This window comes from Euprymna scolopes, chromosome 9 (assembly GCF_053919585.1).
Source record: "Euprymna scolopes isolate OS-2025 chromosome 9, ASM5391958v1, whole genome shotgun sequence".
NCBI lineage: Eukaryota > Metazoa > Mollusca > Cephalopoda > Sepiida > Sepiolidae > Euprymna > Euprymna scolopes.
The window spans coordinates 86746375-86765941 of record NC_136490.1 but is presented as its reverse complement, the minus strand read 5'-3'; the positions used below and the strand labels follow the sequence as shown (position 1 = coordinate 86765941).

Here is a 19567-nt window from a genome sequence, read left to right as displayed (position 1 = left end):
GTCTGATGCTGACGAGATGACCTCAGATCCATTGATAATAGTTGGGATAGAATACATGCTTCTGTTCAAGATCCTATTTGCTATTTGCCAGAACTGGTGGGAACCAAGCCGCTGCTCAGCTACTTTGGATTTAACAGACTGAGCATATAGCTCTCTTGCATTTTTTATTACTCTTTTACAGTGGTTGCTGGCAGTCCTGAAAGCAGCTTTAGTCTCAGTACATCTATTACGTTGGTAGCTATGGAAAAAGTGATTTCTGTGCGCGATGGCAGCACCACATTCAGGGGAGAACCATGGCTGACTGTTAGGTTTTTGTTGGAATTTTTTGGATGGTATGAATCGGTCTATGCCTACAATTAACCATTCGGTCAGGTCTGATACTATAGAGGACACATACTTTTTAAACATGGAATGCAGAGGTAGGTCAGATATGAATGTACGGAAGCTATTCCAGTCAGCCATAGAGTATCGATATACAGTACAGTGGAGAGGTACGTCTAAAGACTTATTACATTTCATTTTTATCTTAACTGCTACAACACAGTGGTCAGAGGATCCCAGAGGAGATAGAACAGAACATGAACACAGCTCAGGGCAAGTTGTGAGGAAAAGGTCTGGGTGGGTTCGTGAACAATCTGAGTGAGGTCATAGGCAATGGCGAAATTATGACAAAACCTCCCCTTGTCACTGGTTTTATTTGAGTGGGTCAGCCATTCCACATTATGGACATTGAAGTCACCGCAAATGTGAATGTTAGCCAAAGGATGAGCAGACAGGATGTGGTCAATTTTCTCAGATATGCTCTTTAAGGTAGTGACCCCACTGTTATGGGGGCGATAGAGGGCAAATATAAATGCAGTGGTGTAAGCTAGTGCAACCCGGAAGCACATATAAGGTAAATTAGGGTCTTCTCTGGAGATATCCCTGCCACATGGAAAGCCATCTTTGATATAGGCACATATTCTATGCCCATGGCGATCTTGGGGGTCAGATTTAGATGTTAAGTTAGAGTATCCTTTAATTATGAATTCGTCTAGAGAAGTGGTTGGCCCTATGCCAGTTTCACTTAGAAAGAATATGTCCGGTTTCGTCTCCTGTAATTGTGTTTCAACCTCTGGAAGGTTGGTACGTAGACCCCTGATGTTGGAGAAGGAGACCTGGTAGTAGGGGTCTACGTTGGAGGATGGGGTTCTAGGTTTATTCGTGTTTCTTATTTGCAGATTTGTCATAATTGTTGAGGTTTTGGGGTTTGTGGAGCAGGTCGGTAGACTTCGTTGGAGCCGGACAAACAGGGAAAATAAGAGAGAAAAAGACAAGAAATTTCTTTTTTTTTTTGTAGCACATGATAAGGTAAAGCCGTAACAATTACCCACTAGTATGGCATCAAGAGGCCCTACTGTATGATCCAGAATCCATTCACCAAATGGCAATAAGCACATAATAACAAAATATTAAATAAGCCCGGTACTTTGCACCTGCTGATAGGACAGCCTCCTTAGTGGTTAATCCCAGGTTTGGGTCCCTGACTATCAGGCGGGTAACGTCAGCCCAGATGAAACGTTTACCTCCAGCACCCTTACTAGTGACATGACCACAAGGATAGGCATAGAAACAGAAATTTTCCGACATCTCAGGCTACTCTTTACAAAGTACTATCGACCTGGAAAGCAGCTTTTTCTTCACCCTTTCTCAGAAAAATCATTCATTGGAAATGAGGACTGAAGGACAAAAAAGGAGAAGCAAGAGTTACTGGAGCTGCCGATAACACATCCACATGCATTATCTACTCTCCATTGAGAAAATAAAATAAACTAAAATAAAATAAAATAAAAAAATAGGTGAGAAGGACTTATTAATATCTACTTAATATAAGTTCGTTGCCCCATTCCCGGCTTAGGGTAGTACTTGAAGATAGTCTCCCCTCCCATGTTAATGCATGGACACTTTTTGCCTTTATCTAGGTCGAGCTGGAATGTTAAACCGTTCCAGCTCCACCCCATAATAAATATGATATAATGGAACTTTTATCAAATTGAAAAAGTCTGATTATTTTTTAACTCGTTTAAAAATCTGGTTAAGGAGTAATACCTTTAGGGTTATGTATTAACTTTAGACTAGCTAGAAGTAATGCATACTTTAGAAGAAGAAAAAAAAGCCGCATGTTTTTTAGTTCAGATAATATGCAAATATAATTTGGGAAATGTTCAATTTCATGGGAGACTGTTTAAATATAAAAAAAGTATTGGTCAATAATAATATTTTTGACAAAAAAGATTTAGGAGAAATATAAGAAAACAAGACAAATATTCAGAATTAAAGTCAATGTGATAAGAAAAAAGAGAAAAAATAAAAATAAAAAAGTAAACATGTTAGTGTTTATAGATTAGTAGGCTGCAAAAGTTACGAACAGAAAAGTTTCTTAGATTTTGGGACCGTAGAGTTAGACTTGGAGTTGATAGCTTAAGGAGGAGGAATGCCAGCCAGTCAGTCTGCTTTTATGCCGATATTTAAAGGATATGTTGGGTAGCGGTAGGCAGGGGGGTATCTTGGTGAGTTTTGTATTTTTATTTATTTCTTTTAAATTCAACATTGAATTATCTATCTAATGCCAGAATGTTCGACGACCCAATAATGAATATGCTATAATGGAACTTTTATCAAATTGAAAAAGTCTGGTTATTTTTAACTCGTTTAAAAAGCTGGTTAAGAAGTAATACCTTTAGGGTTGCTGGAAGTAATGCATACTTTTTTATTGTTTATTTTGTTGTTGTTTACATTGTTTTTATTTAATATTTTGTTATTATGTGCTTTAATTATCATCTCTAAATTTTCGCAGCAGTTCTAGGATAACTTTAGGGTATTTTTATTGAAAATTTTGTGTAAGGGGTTGGTGCTTTTCGATAAGATCTAGAAATTTCTTGCCAAGTTTTGTTTATAACATTTGATTATATGGAGCCGTATACCAGATTATATTATAGTCTACTTACGATCGAGTTAGGAATCTGATTTATAATTGATGGTGGGTGATTGGACTTAAGGTTTACGTATATTGGAGTAGCGTTATGTAGAAAATTAGTTCTAATAAATAACAATAACCAATGGATAAAAACTAAAATGACAAATTGATTTTATGTATGACGTTTTGATTTGGCGATGGGTGCCAGGGATTCTGCAGAGGCATCAGACCTTGTGGGATTATTCATTCTATATACCCTCACAAGCATATTTGATACTACGGACATCGGCCTATATAGAGATGATGGATTACCTATAATAAAAGACTCCAGCAAAGTCAAGGGAGATAACTTTAAGAAAATCATACACAAGGAAATGAAAAAATTAGGCCTAAAATTAGACATATTAGCTAACAAAAAAATAACAAACTTCCTGGACGTCACGTTAAATTTAGAAAAAACACATATGAACCCTACTTAAAAGATAATGCTACTCCAATACACGTAAACCCTAAGTCCAATCACCCACCATCAATTATAAAACAGATTCCTAACTCGATCGCAAATAGACTCAGCAATAACTCAAGCGATGAAAATGCATTTAACAGGTCAACCAATATCTATGAAACAGCCCTAAAAAATAGTGGATACAAAAATATTGATATCAAATATAAGCAACAAAACACCAATAACTATAATAAGATTAAAAATAGAAGAAAAAGAAATATCTGGTATATGGTCCCATACAATGAAATGTTAAAAACAAAACTTGGCAAGAAATTTCTAGATCTTATCGAAAAGCACTTTCCCGCAACCAACCCCTTACACAAAATTTTCAATAAAAATACCTTGAAGTTATCCTACAGCAGCTGCGAAAATTTAGAGATGATAATTAAAGCACATAATAACAAAATATTAAATTTAAAAAAATTTAAACAACAACAAAATAAACAATAAAAAAGCAGACACCATGACAAAAATAAAACTAACACAAAAGACACATATAAAACTAGCAGAAATAATAATAATAATAATAATAATAATAATAATAATAATAATAATAATAATAATAATAATAAACCGACTCCGAACAACGACAACCATACTAGAAATAAAAATAAAAATACTAATAACGAACAAGATAAATGCAACAGTAGATACTGCACATTTTGCCCACTTCAAAATAAATGTCTAACCAAAAGCATAGTTTACCAGGCCATAATATTCACGAAAGAAAACCCGAATAACAAGAAATATTACGTAGGTATGATTTCCTTAGATTTGAAAACTCGATATTATGACCACAAAAGTACATTAAAAAATAAAACACACCGTATGAAAACAAAGCTAGCAAATAAATACTGGGAACTCAAGGAAAGCGACCGTTCGTCGGTAGTCGAATGGAAAATAGTAAGACAAGCAAACACCTGTAGAGACCTAGACGGCCCATGTAGATTATACCTTCATGAAAAATTTGCTATTCTGTACTTTAAAGAACCCCAACATCTATTAAACTGTAGGAGAGAAATAGCGAACAACTGTGTTCACAGGATAAAATTTACTCTAGGATAGAGATACAAAATAACTTTAAAACTAACAAAAACAATAGAAAATAAACAAATAAACAAATAAAATAACTAAACATGCATATACATAAACTATCATACATACATATATATGTATGTATGTATATATATATAATATATATATATATATAAACTAACATAAAAAACCTAAACTAGATTTAAAACAGGTCAAGACACTAGATATCCAGGCTAAATAGAGCACACACAAAGAATCAGGTCAACCAGAGGTTAAATGGGCCTTTGTCCTATAAGTGCATGTTTATTGGCTGATAGGAAGGGTGCGGTGGATACTAGAAAGCTGATTGGCTAACTAAAATTTCAATAGAAGGTGTGTATATAAAAACGACAGACAACCACAAAATTCGTGCATAAGCCTGAAGAATCCTAGAGTGGATGAAACGCGAAATATTCAGTGTAGCTTAATCGCTATATATATTTTATAAAATACTATATATATATATATATATATATATATATATGTGTGTGTGTGTGTGTGTGTGTGTGTGTGTGTGTGTGTGTGTGTGTGTGTGTGTGTGTGTGTGTGTATAATAAACAAAATATGTCCATTTCACTTCAATTACACATCCAACATTGGAATTATAACGGCTATATTCACTCTAAAAAGAAACTGCATCATATTTTTTAAATGTTTACCGGCTATATGACGTTAAAAAAACTCACTAACTCCATGCCACAAAGCTACATTCACTTTGAATGCTAACGAATTTTTACGTTAGCATTCAAAGCATTAATGTGAAAAGGCATCCTTTTCACATTACGAACACGACTGGTATATTTCCAAATATTGTACTGGTATTATATTTTATTCTATGCAATCATTCCAAGGAACTCCCGAAATAAAAACGAAACGTTGATGAATATATAAGTTGGTTTGTTCTTTTTTATCTTTCCATCGCGTCGGCGTGTTATTTAAATAATTTTCATCGACATTTTGGCTTAAACCAATTATCCCTGTTTCTTTTCAGGCTTTTATTGGAAGTCGTTATGGTTATCGACCTTTACCACAAACTATAGACGTTTGTGTGTTCAACTATATCTTATTGGAGGCCAAAGAAAAAGCAACAAAGAACTGTGACCTTCTGAAAAATTGGTACATTAAAGACACAAATGCCATCCCACCAGTATACACATTACAGGTAAACAAAAGGGAATTTAGTAAAGTTAATCCATTTATTCAATAAAGGAGAAAGTATATTTAGCGACCGTACATTCATTATTTTTTATGTGCCAAAATTTATTTTATTCCCTACATTAAAAATCTACGCTGTGTCTAACTCTGCCTTTGTCAGGAGACACATAAATAAGAACTCGCTCGGTATAGGCGGGTATTTCTGTGGGTTTAATTTGGTTCATCTGTTGGACGGCAAATCAGCCATTTTGGGTTATTTGACGCTGAAAGACATTGTCTATTGTAAATGTTTTACGGAAAACGATTGATTGAACACAAATTTTTATTTTACTTATAGTCGGGGTGTAGATGACCATATCTTTCCTAATTGTTTTACAATAACTCAGCAAAGCCCAGTTTATTGTTTGTGATGATATTGATTGAATCACTCACGGACCTTCTTAACCCAATAGTAAATACTTTAAAATAAATATTTGAAAAGTATATACTTGAAAATTAATACTTGGAAGGTAAATGCCATTTACAAATAAAACTAATATCAGTTGCTATTTTACAAGTTTTCCTTATTCATTTCGAAGATTTGAATGATAAATAAATAAGTTGAGAACGACTTGTTTTCTACTGAATTTAATAAAAAATAAAGAGAAAAAATTACTTCGTAAATAATTATTCATTGTTACACATGTACTCTTTCAACAATTGAGTAATTCAATAATGTTTATTTATATTTAAATATATTCATAATTTAATTAATTCAACAAATTCTTCTTTTAAATTGAAATAATTAAGCAACGTTTAATAATGATAACGCAGTTTGAATAATTTCATATTTTTATTGACTTCTATATACGATCGTCGCAATATTCGTTACATTTTACTCTTGTCATAATATATTAAAACGCGTCTCTTCAAGTCGGTCGATTCCCCCAAATTCACGTTCTCAAACCTGACATAACTTCTACGAAACTTGTTCTCACGAAGATCAAATTTGTCAAAAAGATCACCCGTTTGACCCTGCTGACCCTTTTGTTTGTAATACATTCTGTTTATGACTTACAATATATATTTTAACTAATATATCTACTAGCAGACATATATCTACCATACAGTAAAAACTCGTCAATCTAGTCCGTATTAATACAAAACTATCTCCTTCCCAAAATATAGTTGCCCGGATGTTTTTAACAAAAATAACGAAATCAATGTTAAAGTTCATTTATTAACATGATTTGGGTGGGTTCATTTTAATTTCAAGATGCACATCAATTTGGTCGACCCAATTTATAAAGATGATTCTATTACGTATAATGCATACGTATCAGAACGAAAACATTGAATAAAAACAGTTCAAAACTTGTTAAAGTGTCAATTCTCTTCTAATGATGAAACGTGGCATATAGAACCAACATCTTTTACGCTTATTTATATCATAATATCCATCTGACATAAAATATACATAATATATTAGAATGCTCTTTTAATATGAAAATATATCAGGCTTTTTCTAAAATTTTCTAAATTCCCACCTTAATCATAAAAGTCTCATGTGATGCTAGAATTGCACGAAATTTCGTGGATATACCCCTTTGCCAAATGTTTTCATTTTTTCTCTCGAGAAACCATGCCATGTGGGTGTCTTCGTTGGCTCTGAAATTGCTCTTGCAAAGGATCACAGAATGGCAAAGTGTACAGAGGTAATTTTTAAAAAAATGTAATTTAAAATATTTGTCATGCAAATGTTATATGCATTTTTTAATTAATTTATGCGTATCTTTACATTTATTTTCTGTATTTAGACTAATTAAATGTATGCTCTAGTTGTGTGTAAATATGCTATTAAGATAAATTCGCAAATAATGCAAGAGAGGTAAGAGTGGAAATCGTCCAACAGGATTTCTATCTGTTTCCGTTGAGATATTAAGTATTAAGTGTAATTGTTTATCATTCAGTAATTATATATATTCACAAATAAATGAAATATTTTCTTTTGTAACTTGAAATGTGATTGTATTCAGCCAGTTCGCAACGTGTATCCGAATTACATGAGTCGAAATCCAAACATGAAGGAACAAAGTGAAAAGGCAGCTTTGGCTTGGCAACAATGCGAGGCGAAACTAAAGTTCGTGTTGAGAAAGGCAGCGACGTCAGCTTATCATAACAAGAGTTTGACAAAAGAACAATCTCACCGATTTCATTTATCTGGTAAGTCCTTTTGTGTGTCCGGGAAATAATCTTTTAATCATGAACTGGGCTAAATGTTTGGATTTAACATAAACATTTATAGGTAAATTTGTTTATACAAAGTAAGGCAACATTTTCCGTTCTATTTCATAACACCGACCGGTGAAAAATTTCGCTTATTCCTCCGTTTTCGAGCATTTGAATATAATTGGTTGTTAATATACTGTGTATGGTTCCAAGAAAGCAAATTCTTTGCTTTCTTGGAACTATACGTTGTCGGTGGGGCAAAGGAAAGGAGACACGATTTGAGTAAAGAATTAGCACTGAAACGAAACAGATACAATATCCTTGTTGACAGGAAAAGCGGCGATCAACCTAGTAAAAGAAAGCCAATTAATACCTAATAAAGAGAGAGTTTGAAGATCGGCGTGTGTATATGAGTGTATCATAAGAATGTAGTCTTTATAAAATTGTCTACATACTTCATTCATCGGTGAATTAGTTTTATATGAATCAAACGTTGGATGAAACTCGACAGTTTAATATTTAATATGCTATCGGATAAATATACGAAACTATGTAATTACAATATATCTGTAATTTAAAATGGTGACGGTAGAAATGAATTGTGAAGAAAATGCAATGCTGGAATGGATATTGAAAATAAAAGCATATAACAATAATCATGAATCGAATAAGGAATTTTTATAAATATATTTTGGCAATGATACAATTTGAAATCCCTTCTGTGCATTCAAATCTTTTCATACACTGTATATAAATGTTCTTCGTGTGTTGTCATTTACTTGGGGTCATTTTGACCAATAAGAAAATATGAAAATAAAAACACTCTAATCAAACAATTGGAATCCATTTACAGTAACCGAAACGGAGGTGACAAAAGGAGTATTAAACGTTAAAAATGCTGAGTCCAAGAGTTTAGTTTATTTGAGAAAATTCTCAAATTTTCCTGATTCTTTGGATGGAGATGACTTGAACAACGGTTCCGGAGAAGAAATGAACATGGTAGATGATAGCCCCACTCTTTACGTTGATTATGTCACTTTCAACAAAAAGGTAAGAGACGACATTTATTTACATGGAAATTAATTTCATAAGCTTCAAAAAGATCTTTACACACCCAACAATAGACCTTGGTCGAGAAGAAATAACTGATTTGGATAAAGCTTAAAATTAGTTTGATTTTTTTCAAGAATAAACAAATATAAACAGAACGACTCATAGAAATCTATATTCTTTTTACATTTTAATATACTTTCATATAAATGTTTCTGTTATGTCACAAAAAAACTAGTTTCTTTACGTCACAAGTGTAACGCTCATACATTAATTCCATAGCTAATATAACATACTGACCCAACGGGTTACGGGTAGTCTAGTCTATATATCTATAAAAGTGAAAGTGTGTGTGTGTGTGTGTGTGTGTGTGTGTGTGTGTGTGTGTACATTTCCATACGCAATAACTCTGTCAATTTCCAGTCTACAGACTCGAAATTTGGTATACAGGGTACTGAGATTTGGGAAAATCAATGTGACTGGATTTCGGCCAGAAATTTGACGATTAAGGGAGTCAAAGTTCAACGATTTGACCTTTGAGAACTCTATCAAACTCCTCCGATAATTTTGGGTCTAAACACTTGAAATTTTAGATATAGGTTCCTTGGACATGGATCTAACTTAATAACTTTGTTTGAGCCCAAAACAATAAATGTTAAGAGGTCATAATAGGGGTAAAATTTTAAAAAATTGGTCGTTTTTTTTTTTTTTTGCTCAACATACACCTCCAAACACCCGGGCAACGCCGGGCCGAAATGCTAGTATATCTATAAAAGTGAAAGTGTGTGTGTGTGTGTCTGTGTCTGTGTACATTTCCATATGCAATAACTCTGTCAATTTTTGGTCTACAGATTCGAAATTTGATATACAGAGTACTGAGATTTGGGAAAATCGATGTGATCGGTTTTCGGCCAGACATTTGACGATTAAGGGGTCAAAGTTCAACGATTTGACTTTTGAGAACTCTACCAAACTCCTCCGACAATTTTGGGTCTAAACACTTGAAATTTTAGATATAGGTTCGTTGGACATGGATCTAACTTAATAACTTTGTTTGAGCCCAAAACAATAAATGTTAAGGGGTCATAATAGAAGTCGAAGTTTAAAAAATTGACCGCTTTTTTGTTTTGTTTTTTTGCTCAGCATACACCTCCAAATACCCGGGCAACGCCGGGCTGAATATATATATATTGTTTAACTCCCATCAGATATCTGTATATTATGCGATTTTAAAATTATGTACAATTTTGAAAGAAAAAACAACAGCTAAAATATTTTTAATTATCCATTCAATATATGAAACCTTTATGTTAACTGCATGTCAGTGCATATCAGATTTTTTTTTTATTTTCTTTTAATGATTTTTAATGAATTGTTTTAACATTTTGTACTTTCTGGTATTTTTACATGTTTTTAGGAATGAAATACACAACCACCAAAAACATAAACTAACAGGTGAATTAAAAAGTGAAATAAATTAATTTTTTAATTAATAATTTAATGGTGAAACAACGCCAAAGTTAATGAGTTGTATTTCATCCATTGTTTTTATCATTTTCTTCAATTGCTTTAAATTTTATTTAAAAGTGAACATTGATCATCAAACTGAATGATAAAATTCACATAAAACAATCTATAAGTAACCAATTACCATTGCTATATAGTGAAAGGGCTTAGAGATGACAGGGGTTCTGATTGATCGAATCATATGTGGGGACAGAGGCATATTGAAATAGTCTGCAGTTAAGTTTTAACATTTAAGAGTTTTAACATATAGGAGTTGATGTGCAAAAGCTAGGAGCCGGTGGTTATGAAGACACTCTAAATTTTTACTCTAAAGAAGAAAATGAAAATGTAAAGTCCTAGGAAATTATGAAGAAACTGACCTGGCCGATTACAATTGGTTTTAGAATCAATGAACTAATGTTATAAATATTCTAGTCCGTTTATAATCATCAATTTCAAATGCATATTCCAATTAATCAAGGAGAGAATAAGATTACAAAAACTGAGTGTCTCGAAATAATCCAGACACATGATGTCTAGACAAATTCATTAGACCTGTGATTCTCAATTCATTTCAGGCTTTGGGGAATCGCTATACATTTAAAAAGGTATTAGGCCATACCATTAAATTTAATTGGTCTCGTTTTAATGGCACATAAGTGAGATCGAATGTTATGTGGTCATTCTTTATTATTGCCATTCATTTAGCTTATTGGGAAAAGGAACAAAATATATCAACAATCAATACTTGTATAAAATGTACAATTTTAAAGATTCATAAATTCATTAAAACGAAATCAGTACACCCATTATAACATGTCATATAGAAATCATTATTCAAATAATCATTTCACTGTTATGTTTTTTTTACATCAAAATTTGCCTCATTATTTAAAAATGTGCAACAATGATTATCAAATATTGTCATCGTTCTGTGTACCACCACAAAATCACTGTATATCACTAATGTCCCGTAAACGAGCAGTTTAAAAAATATTGCATGAAATAACAAAAGAAAAAATATTCAATATTATGTTCCGCGATTTTTCGAAATTCTACGTCCAAACATTTTCTCTAAAATATTCAAAAACGATTTTACATCCTGGAAAATATTTTACGAAAATTTCATAAAATATAAAAAAGATACATTTTTTAGTTTTTAAAATATTTCTTAAGTTCTGAACTCAGTTACCGAAGTTATAAAATTATGAAAAATTAAAATTATACAGTTTTCTTATTCTATAAATTATTTTTTATTGATAGAATTACTCAGGAAAGAAAGAAATTTAGAATTTTTCACTGTTCTAAATTAATTTTAGAAAGTATTAATTTCTGTTTAGAAAGAGAAAAGTTCTATTTTATCTATATTTACATTTATACTTTTGTAATTGATATGAATATTTTTTCTTAATCATGAAAATTAAATGATTTGAAACAATTTTACATTAAAGTTAATTTTACTTTTTGACTAATTTGTTATTGTTAACATTTTTTATTAAACTATGTTGCAAAGAAGTTGTAATAATATTATATGGCGTTATTGTTAGATATTAAGGTAAAATTGCCCTTTTATTATTAAAGTTAAGCATATGTAAAGATGAAATCTACAATGAATATATTAGATCTAGAATATATATATATATATATATATGTATGTATATATATATATATATATATATATATATATATATATCAAATTCCATTAATCAACAGTCTAACACATTAAAAAAAAAACAATTTTATATATTCGTACATTTTCGAGTTAGATCAATATTTTCATTTCTTTCTTTTATAGAAACAAATAGACGAAGAAGCGAAAAGTCTTTTAGAAGATTTCACAAATAAAGTTGAATCACAGCCAGTTGGCAAAACATCCTATAATGTCCCTTGGTTGTCGGGTGGCATTGATCTTGGTGAGTATCATGAACCACACGTGGATTATATAAACAATTTCTGCAAAGATTTTTATGAGCATGTCATTCAACTAATCGAAAAGGCAATCGACACACGCAAGCGTCGTGTGAAAGGCTATCATAGTACTTTCGATGAGATTCTGCATCATCTCCATTTTTGTGAAAAGAAATGTGCCTTGTTCTGTGGACAGGAAAATACACTAACACGAGTGAAAAATATTCTTCAGAACGGAAAACTGAGAAAGCCAGTGGTCATTTTTGCTAACTCTGGAGTTGGAAAGACTTCTCTATTGGCAATGGTGATGAAGCGGCTGGTAACATGGTTTCCCGATGGCTACGTAGCTGTTATACGTTTTCTCGGAACGTCACCGGAAACATGCAACATATTTGATATGCTATTGAGCGTCATCTGGCATGTGGCCGATCTCTGTGGTGTAATCATCGAACCGATGGGATGCGATAATACTTACAATCTGAGAAAATATTTTCCACGGTTTCTGCGACAAGCCGGCAATCAATTAAAGAAGCCGCTAATCATCTTACTTGATTCCCTTGATCAGCTATTCCCCGAATGCGATGCTTTCGATTGGTTGCCAAACGTGTTGCCATCTAATGTCCATGTCATTGTGTCGACGTTGCCAGATAAGAAGATCATGAGTCAACTGAAGGGTGTATTACATCATGACTGCTTTGTTGAAGTGCCTTTAATGTCGGATGCAACTGGCGAAGAAATAATTACCAAATTTCTTCAACAAAGGAATCGCAGCATCACAAATAGTCAAAAGAGAGAATTGCTATCAAAATTCTCTAAAGTATCAAGTCCTTTGTACTTAAATATTTTGCTACAGTCAGCATTGAAGTGGTCATCGTATACTGAGATTGACTCTGATCGAATTCCAGATTCTATCCCCTCGGCAATCGATCAGTTTTTTGCAGACTTAGAAGGCAAATTCGGTAAGAAACTTGTAAACTATGCTCTTGGATACGTGACAATTAGTTTAAACGGCCTGACAGAACTCGAACTTATTGATGCTCTTTCATGCAACAATGAAGTATTAAATGCAGTGTATGAAAAGAATGATCCACCATCGCGAAAAATAATAAACCTACCCCCACTTTTGTGGGCGCGAATTTATTTAGAATTGAAAGAATATTTAACGGAACGTTTGTCTCATGGGAAGACCACATTTTATTGGTATCATCGACAATTCATCGAAGCTGCTCACAGTCGATATACGAAAAATGTGGAAGAGCTTCACGCCGATTTATTTGAGATTTTCACTTGCGAAACCAGTATAAAGAAGGATCTGACACTGAGACATCGAAACTGGATTATCTATGACGCTGATCGCAATGTGACACCGCAGCAATTGCACACAGACAACAAGAGGCAATTAGAATGTGTAACTTACCATCTGTGTAAATCTGGCGATTCAATCCCCACTAAATATGCAAGAGAAAAGGTGTTCTGTAATATTCATTTTCTTTTTACAAAGATTATAACCTTTTCCAAGGAGAAAGTGATTAATGAAATGCAAGACTATGTCTCAAAGAAACCAGATCCCGAAGTTGAAGAAGTTCTTCAGCTGTTAACATATATTGACGAAGAAATTACATCCGAGTTGAGATTAGCTGTGATATTTTTAGCCAACCTTCCTTTAACTAACGAAGGTTCAAGTTTATTTAATTTGCGACAAGAATCGCAAAGAATTGTTGAAGCGTCAACAACTTCGATGTTAATTCCAACTTATAACTGTCTCCGGCAAAAGAGAGAATGTGTACGTTCACGCCTTCTCATGTTTCTCAAGGGTTACGAGAAAGTATTGATTAATAAAGAGGGTGTTATATTGTTGAAAAGAACAAGAAATCATACATCACCATTTGCCGCTTTGTATACGACAGCGGGTTGCCAGTTCACGTATCTGGGAGCTCGGGAATTTAGCACCCTTCTTCCAATGACAGACGGGCGGGATGTGTATGTGATGAGTACTGATAGGGTTGGGTTTTTAGACACGACTAATATGCGTACAATTCGATGGCAAAACGATGATACCATGAAAAATTGCTCGGGTCGACCGTTGAAAGTCTCTTGGCCCAATTACTCTTCGCATCTAGCTGTTGTCTTTGATAGTTCACAGTTGTCGTTGTTTGCAATAAAAGACCAAAAACTTCGACCAGTTTCATCTTTCAAAATTGACAGTTCATCACGCCACATTAACGACATTAAACTGTGTTACTTCGACAGTAAACCGAGTATTATTCTTTCTTCTTCAACCGGTGATCTGACTGTTTACACAAAAATAGACCGCTGTAATCCTTCCACACAGAAAAAAAAGTTCTCGTCGCCTATAATTAGTTTAAACTTATGTAATGATAATGACATTATTGTCGTGCAGGTTGGTGCCGAACTTATTTCGCTTCGATTGGAAACACTAGAGATTTTAGAGAAATTGAAAGTTAAACAACAATTGCTGAACTTGCAGGTACATCCGCACCAAGCTTTAGTGGCGATTCTTGAAAACACTGAAAATATTCACATTTTGAGTCCTTTAAACTTTTCACTTTTTAACGTGGTCAGTATTTGCGACTATAAAATCTGTTGCTTTACGGTGAATTGGAACACTAATATTATTTTCATCGGTGAACAAAATGGACGTCTACTTCTTTATAATTATGTAAAGAAGACACTTATGCAAACATTAGATACGAACCAATCAGCTTTAACTTCAGTTACAATTAATACCGACTTTGTTGCTACAATCGATTCTAATGCCACTCTCAAACTTTGGGATTTCCCCCAAGAAAATCCCTTAAAAAATGAGCAAAACATTACTAAAGAGAACTTACCAGAAGATAGTATAATCAGCTTTGCTTTTTTAAGTGATGGTGCTACACTAATGACCGGTTCGCAGCAGAAGTACATCAAAGTCTGGGACATTAATGGTTCCCTTCTAAAAAGTAGCACTATTGCTGTTCGTCCACAGCAGCTTCATTTACTGGATGATAAATACATTATAGCCTATGAAAAATCTCTTGGTATGCTTGAGATCTATAACGCTGTGAACTTCGACTGTGTTATGAACTTTCGCGGCATGTATATTCTAGCAATGACTGTGCAGAAAGATGCAAACGATGCTCTTCTCTACACAATCAACGACTACACCGATTATATGGGCATAGCAATCACCAACATTTACCAAAAGAAAGTTTTAATGGTTATTCCTATCATCAAACAATTTGAGTTCACCAGTTTGGAGGTATACCTTACTGATTTATCGTCGTACCTTGTTTTTAAGTGTGGAATTACAAATTCAGACTACAAAGAGATCGAATCGTCGTGGAAGAATAAAGGTCAGTTCCATCCACAACCACACCCATATAGATTTGCTGCAATTAAAATTGACTGCCAAACAGGAGTTTTGCAACAGTGTTATCGACAACTGACTGACATCCCTACTCTCGGCCAGACATTATGCCTTCTTCAAAACAATTTGATCATGATAGCTGCCAGGGGGTATGTTCTATTGTGGGACATTCCAACTGGTAAGTGTGACCAAGCTATCACAAAAACAGTGTATCGAAAAGCAAAGTTTATGCGTGCAGATTGGACAAAGAACTGTACTGGAACAAGCACCGTCATGGTACGTTCACCAAATCACAAATTTATTGTTATTGGATCAGAGGATGGATATGTGTTCATTTACCGAACGGATAATGGTATGCCAATCCAGATGAAAGCACCAGATACAAAGCATGAAGCAGCAGTAAGTCCGTTTCTCTTTTTAATTCCACTATTCACCATCTTTTTTTTATTTTTCATCATTATTTTTACTAGGGTAACAAGGTATCATAATGAACAAAAACTACTTACAATGGCCCCAAAACGAATAGCTGAGAAGATGATGTTACAAATATATACTACACTGCTCCTCAAAGAAGAAGGTAATGCATAGGAAGATGGTATCGTGACAATAGAGCAGATACTACAATGCCCCTTTGTTGAAGTTTGGGTTAGTAAAGTAACAAAAGAGTATATGTAGCTTACAAGGAACACATACAAAAAGCATGCAAAGCTGCTTTATTCAAGGGCAAGTAACTCATGTCCAAGAAACGATAACTCATGTCATGACATCCCTCTTTTGCTAGAAGAATTGGTTATGTAGAGTTCACTAATGAAAGTTACCATATATAACTTTCCTATAAGTCATATTTTAGGGAAGGTTTTATGATCCCACCTGACCTAGTAGTTGTTCCGGTTGGTGTTAATACTGAACTGATTTTCATTTGAAGCTTTGTGGGTTAGTTCAGATGTGGTGTTAATGCTGGTGTGTGTGGTGGGTGTTTTATATAGAAATGTATGTGTTTTATCGGCATTGCTGACATCTTTCTTGAGATGCCTGCAGTTTCTGCAAAGAACCTGTCCTGTTGTAGTTTCAACAATGTAGGATTGTGATTCAGTGCAGACTTGTCTGCTGGAGTCCATTTTCTTGTATCTTCGTCTTGTAGTACCAGTTGTTCTGTACCAAGTGTCTGTGAGGTCCTTTGCATGTTGATCATGCTGCCTTCTCTACAAGAATTGTCTATGGAGTAGGCGATCCTGAATTTCCTCTTTCCAGTTATTATTGTTGAAGCATTTAGTTGGGAAAATTGCTAACCATATTACGATTGAATAGTAGTTCCACCGGAGATAGGATGACATGATCAATTGGGATATAAGAGATATAGTAAACTCATCTCTATTACGTCTTTCTTCATAACTGCCTTGATGGTCTATATGCACCGTTCTGCCATGCCATTTGATTGGGCAGATCTTGGAGAAGAGGTGATGTGCTCAAAATCCTATTCTGTGGCAAATTCTCTGAAATGCTAAGAGCTGAAATGTGCCCCATTGTCACTAATACTCCTTTCTGGGACTCCTTGCTTAGCAAAGATTTGCTTGGTCAGACTGATAACTTCCTTACTGGAAAATTCCTTTAGTTTACAAATGAAAGGGTATTTTGAATAGTAATTCGCAGTGAGGTAGTTGTGCCTGTTCAAATTGAAGATATCAGTGGCTACGACTTTCCATGGTCATACTGGTATCTCATGTGGCATGAGGGATTCGGCAGTTTGACATTTCTGGTGTTCTTTACATATGGTGCATTGCTGTATTACTTTGTCAATGTTGTTATTTATGTCATTCCAGAAAACATAGGTTTTTGCCCTGAACTTGCATTTATTGCTTCCCTAGTGACTATAATGTATTTTTCCAATACTTCATGTCACAGTCCACAGCGCTATGTCAGTATTCATCGCTTGACAAATCTATGTTAATTTCTCAACAGAGAATTGTACGAAGTTTATTTTAATGTCAAATCAATGACTTCTTTGTTTTATTTTTTTTTTTGTTGGGGAGTCTGGATAATTCATCTGCCAGTAGCATCTCCTTGCCTGGATGATATTTGATGATCATATCATATTCCTGGAGTTTTAATATTATTTGTTGAAGTCATGGAGGTGCAGCAATTAAGTCCTTGTGACAGATCATTTCCAAAGGCTTGTGGCCACTTCCAACTTCAAATGAGCGGTCGTAAATGTATGTGCGAAATTATTCACATCTGAATACTCATCATCATCATCATCATGGGCTCCTTGCCCGGACCAATGTGACTCTACCTCTCCAGAGTTTCCTATCTTTCATCAGTTGGCTCAGATCTTCAGGTTCACAGTTGGCGTCATGTGCTATTTGTTGGATGTACGTGGATCTAGGTCGTCCTCTGCTTGCGCGTCCGTGTCGTGGAGTCCATAGCAATACATCATTCACCAATTCATGCTTGCTCCTCAGGCAATGACTGGCAAATTGTAGGCGTCTTTCTCTGATGGTATTAGATATGGCAGGTAGATTGCCATAAAGTTGCTGCTTCGTGGGATGATTTTGCCAAGATATATTTAATATTGTTCTTAGCATACGGGTGTATGTGCCGTCTAGTTTTCTTTCCAATCTTTTGGTGAGTTTCCAAGTTGTAGCACCGTAAACAAGGACAGACTCTACCACTGCCCTGAAGAACTGCCTTTTCAGTTTGTCAGCCAGTCTCGAAGTCCATACTGAATATAGCTATCCAATGCGGTCCATGCTTTTGAGATGCGAATCCTGATATCTCTCTCTGTGTTGCTGCCCAGATACGTAAACTCAGCAACTTCTTTCAGTGTTGATCCAACCAAAGCCCTGATCTCTCCCTTCACATTGAAAGTCATAAACTTTGTCTTATCCGCATTTATGTCATTTGCAGACTTTTCTAGCTTACGTAACAGTGTTTGCACATCAGCAGTGTTGATCTGAATACTACCTCTAAGATATTTGCTTACAATACTTTGATACTGCTTCCATCAGTTTTTTCATGGAGTTGTTCGGTTTGGGTCAGGAATTATAAAGCAAAGGCTATGAGTTTGCATGAGGCATCAATTTGCATTATGGACGTTTTAGAAGAGTCATAATAACAGAGTAGCATTTCCTTGAATATCAAATCCTTTATCTTTTGCAGCAAAACTATTGCTCCACTCATAGTAAGCCTCCTTCTACAGGAGTTTTCTGAGGTTTGCTGTGAGGTCTGAAAGTCTAGAAATGAAAGGTGCCATATAGGCAATGATTTCTAATATCTTTTGTGGCTCTGTTATGTTAGTTGACCTGAGGAGTGGTTTTATTTCCTCCACTTTTGGGGGATCTGGGTGTATCCTATTTTTATTGAAGATAGCATCAAAGAATTTGACTTCTTTCTGGTTGTTACTGTTAAATGTGAAACCTGCAGTCTGTGCTGTCTCCATCAACATTCGTAGATTGTAGTCATGTTGCTTAGTGCTTTATCTAAAGACAATTATGTCATCGATCAACGTTAAATTTCCCGTACGTTTTTCTATTTTCATGCCCACCTTCTGTTGAAAAATGCCTTCGTACATAACTAAACCAAAGAACATTCTTTGGAAATAATATCTTCTGAAAGGAGAGTTGGAGATAGTCAACAACTGTGACTCTCTATCTAACTTGGCAAGAACAGAATTTAGCACCAGATAATTTGTGTGAGAGTCCCTCCATTGTTGGTGTCTTGTGGTGGCAATGCATGGTGTCGTTGTAGGCAGAGTTTGCCATTGTTCTTGCACGCATGCACAAGCCAGTTAACCCAGTCTGTTGGCACATCACCCTTGTGGATTATTTCCTGTGATAGC

The 19567-nt window shown here is 34.5% G+C and overlaps 1 protein-coding gene across 1 annotated transcript in view; it reads left to right on the top strand.

Moving 5' to 3' along the window:
- The window catches only part of LOC145284758 (uncharacterized), a 97498-nt gene that overhangs the window by 65905 nt on the left and 12026 nt on the right, over positions 1 to 19567 (top strand). The window contains exons 8-11 of the mRNA XM_080133723.1: positions 5527 to 5697; positions 7706 to 7892; positions 8752 to 8948; positions 12250 to 16131. Coding sequence (XP_079989849.1) covers positions 5527 to 5697; positions 7706 to 7892; positions 8752 to 8948; positions 12250 to 16131 — 4437 coding nt within the window. The remainder of the gene's footprint in view (positions 1 to 5526; positions 5698 to 7705; positions 7893 to 8751; positions 8949 to 12249; positions 16132 to 19567) is intronic.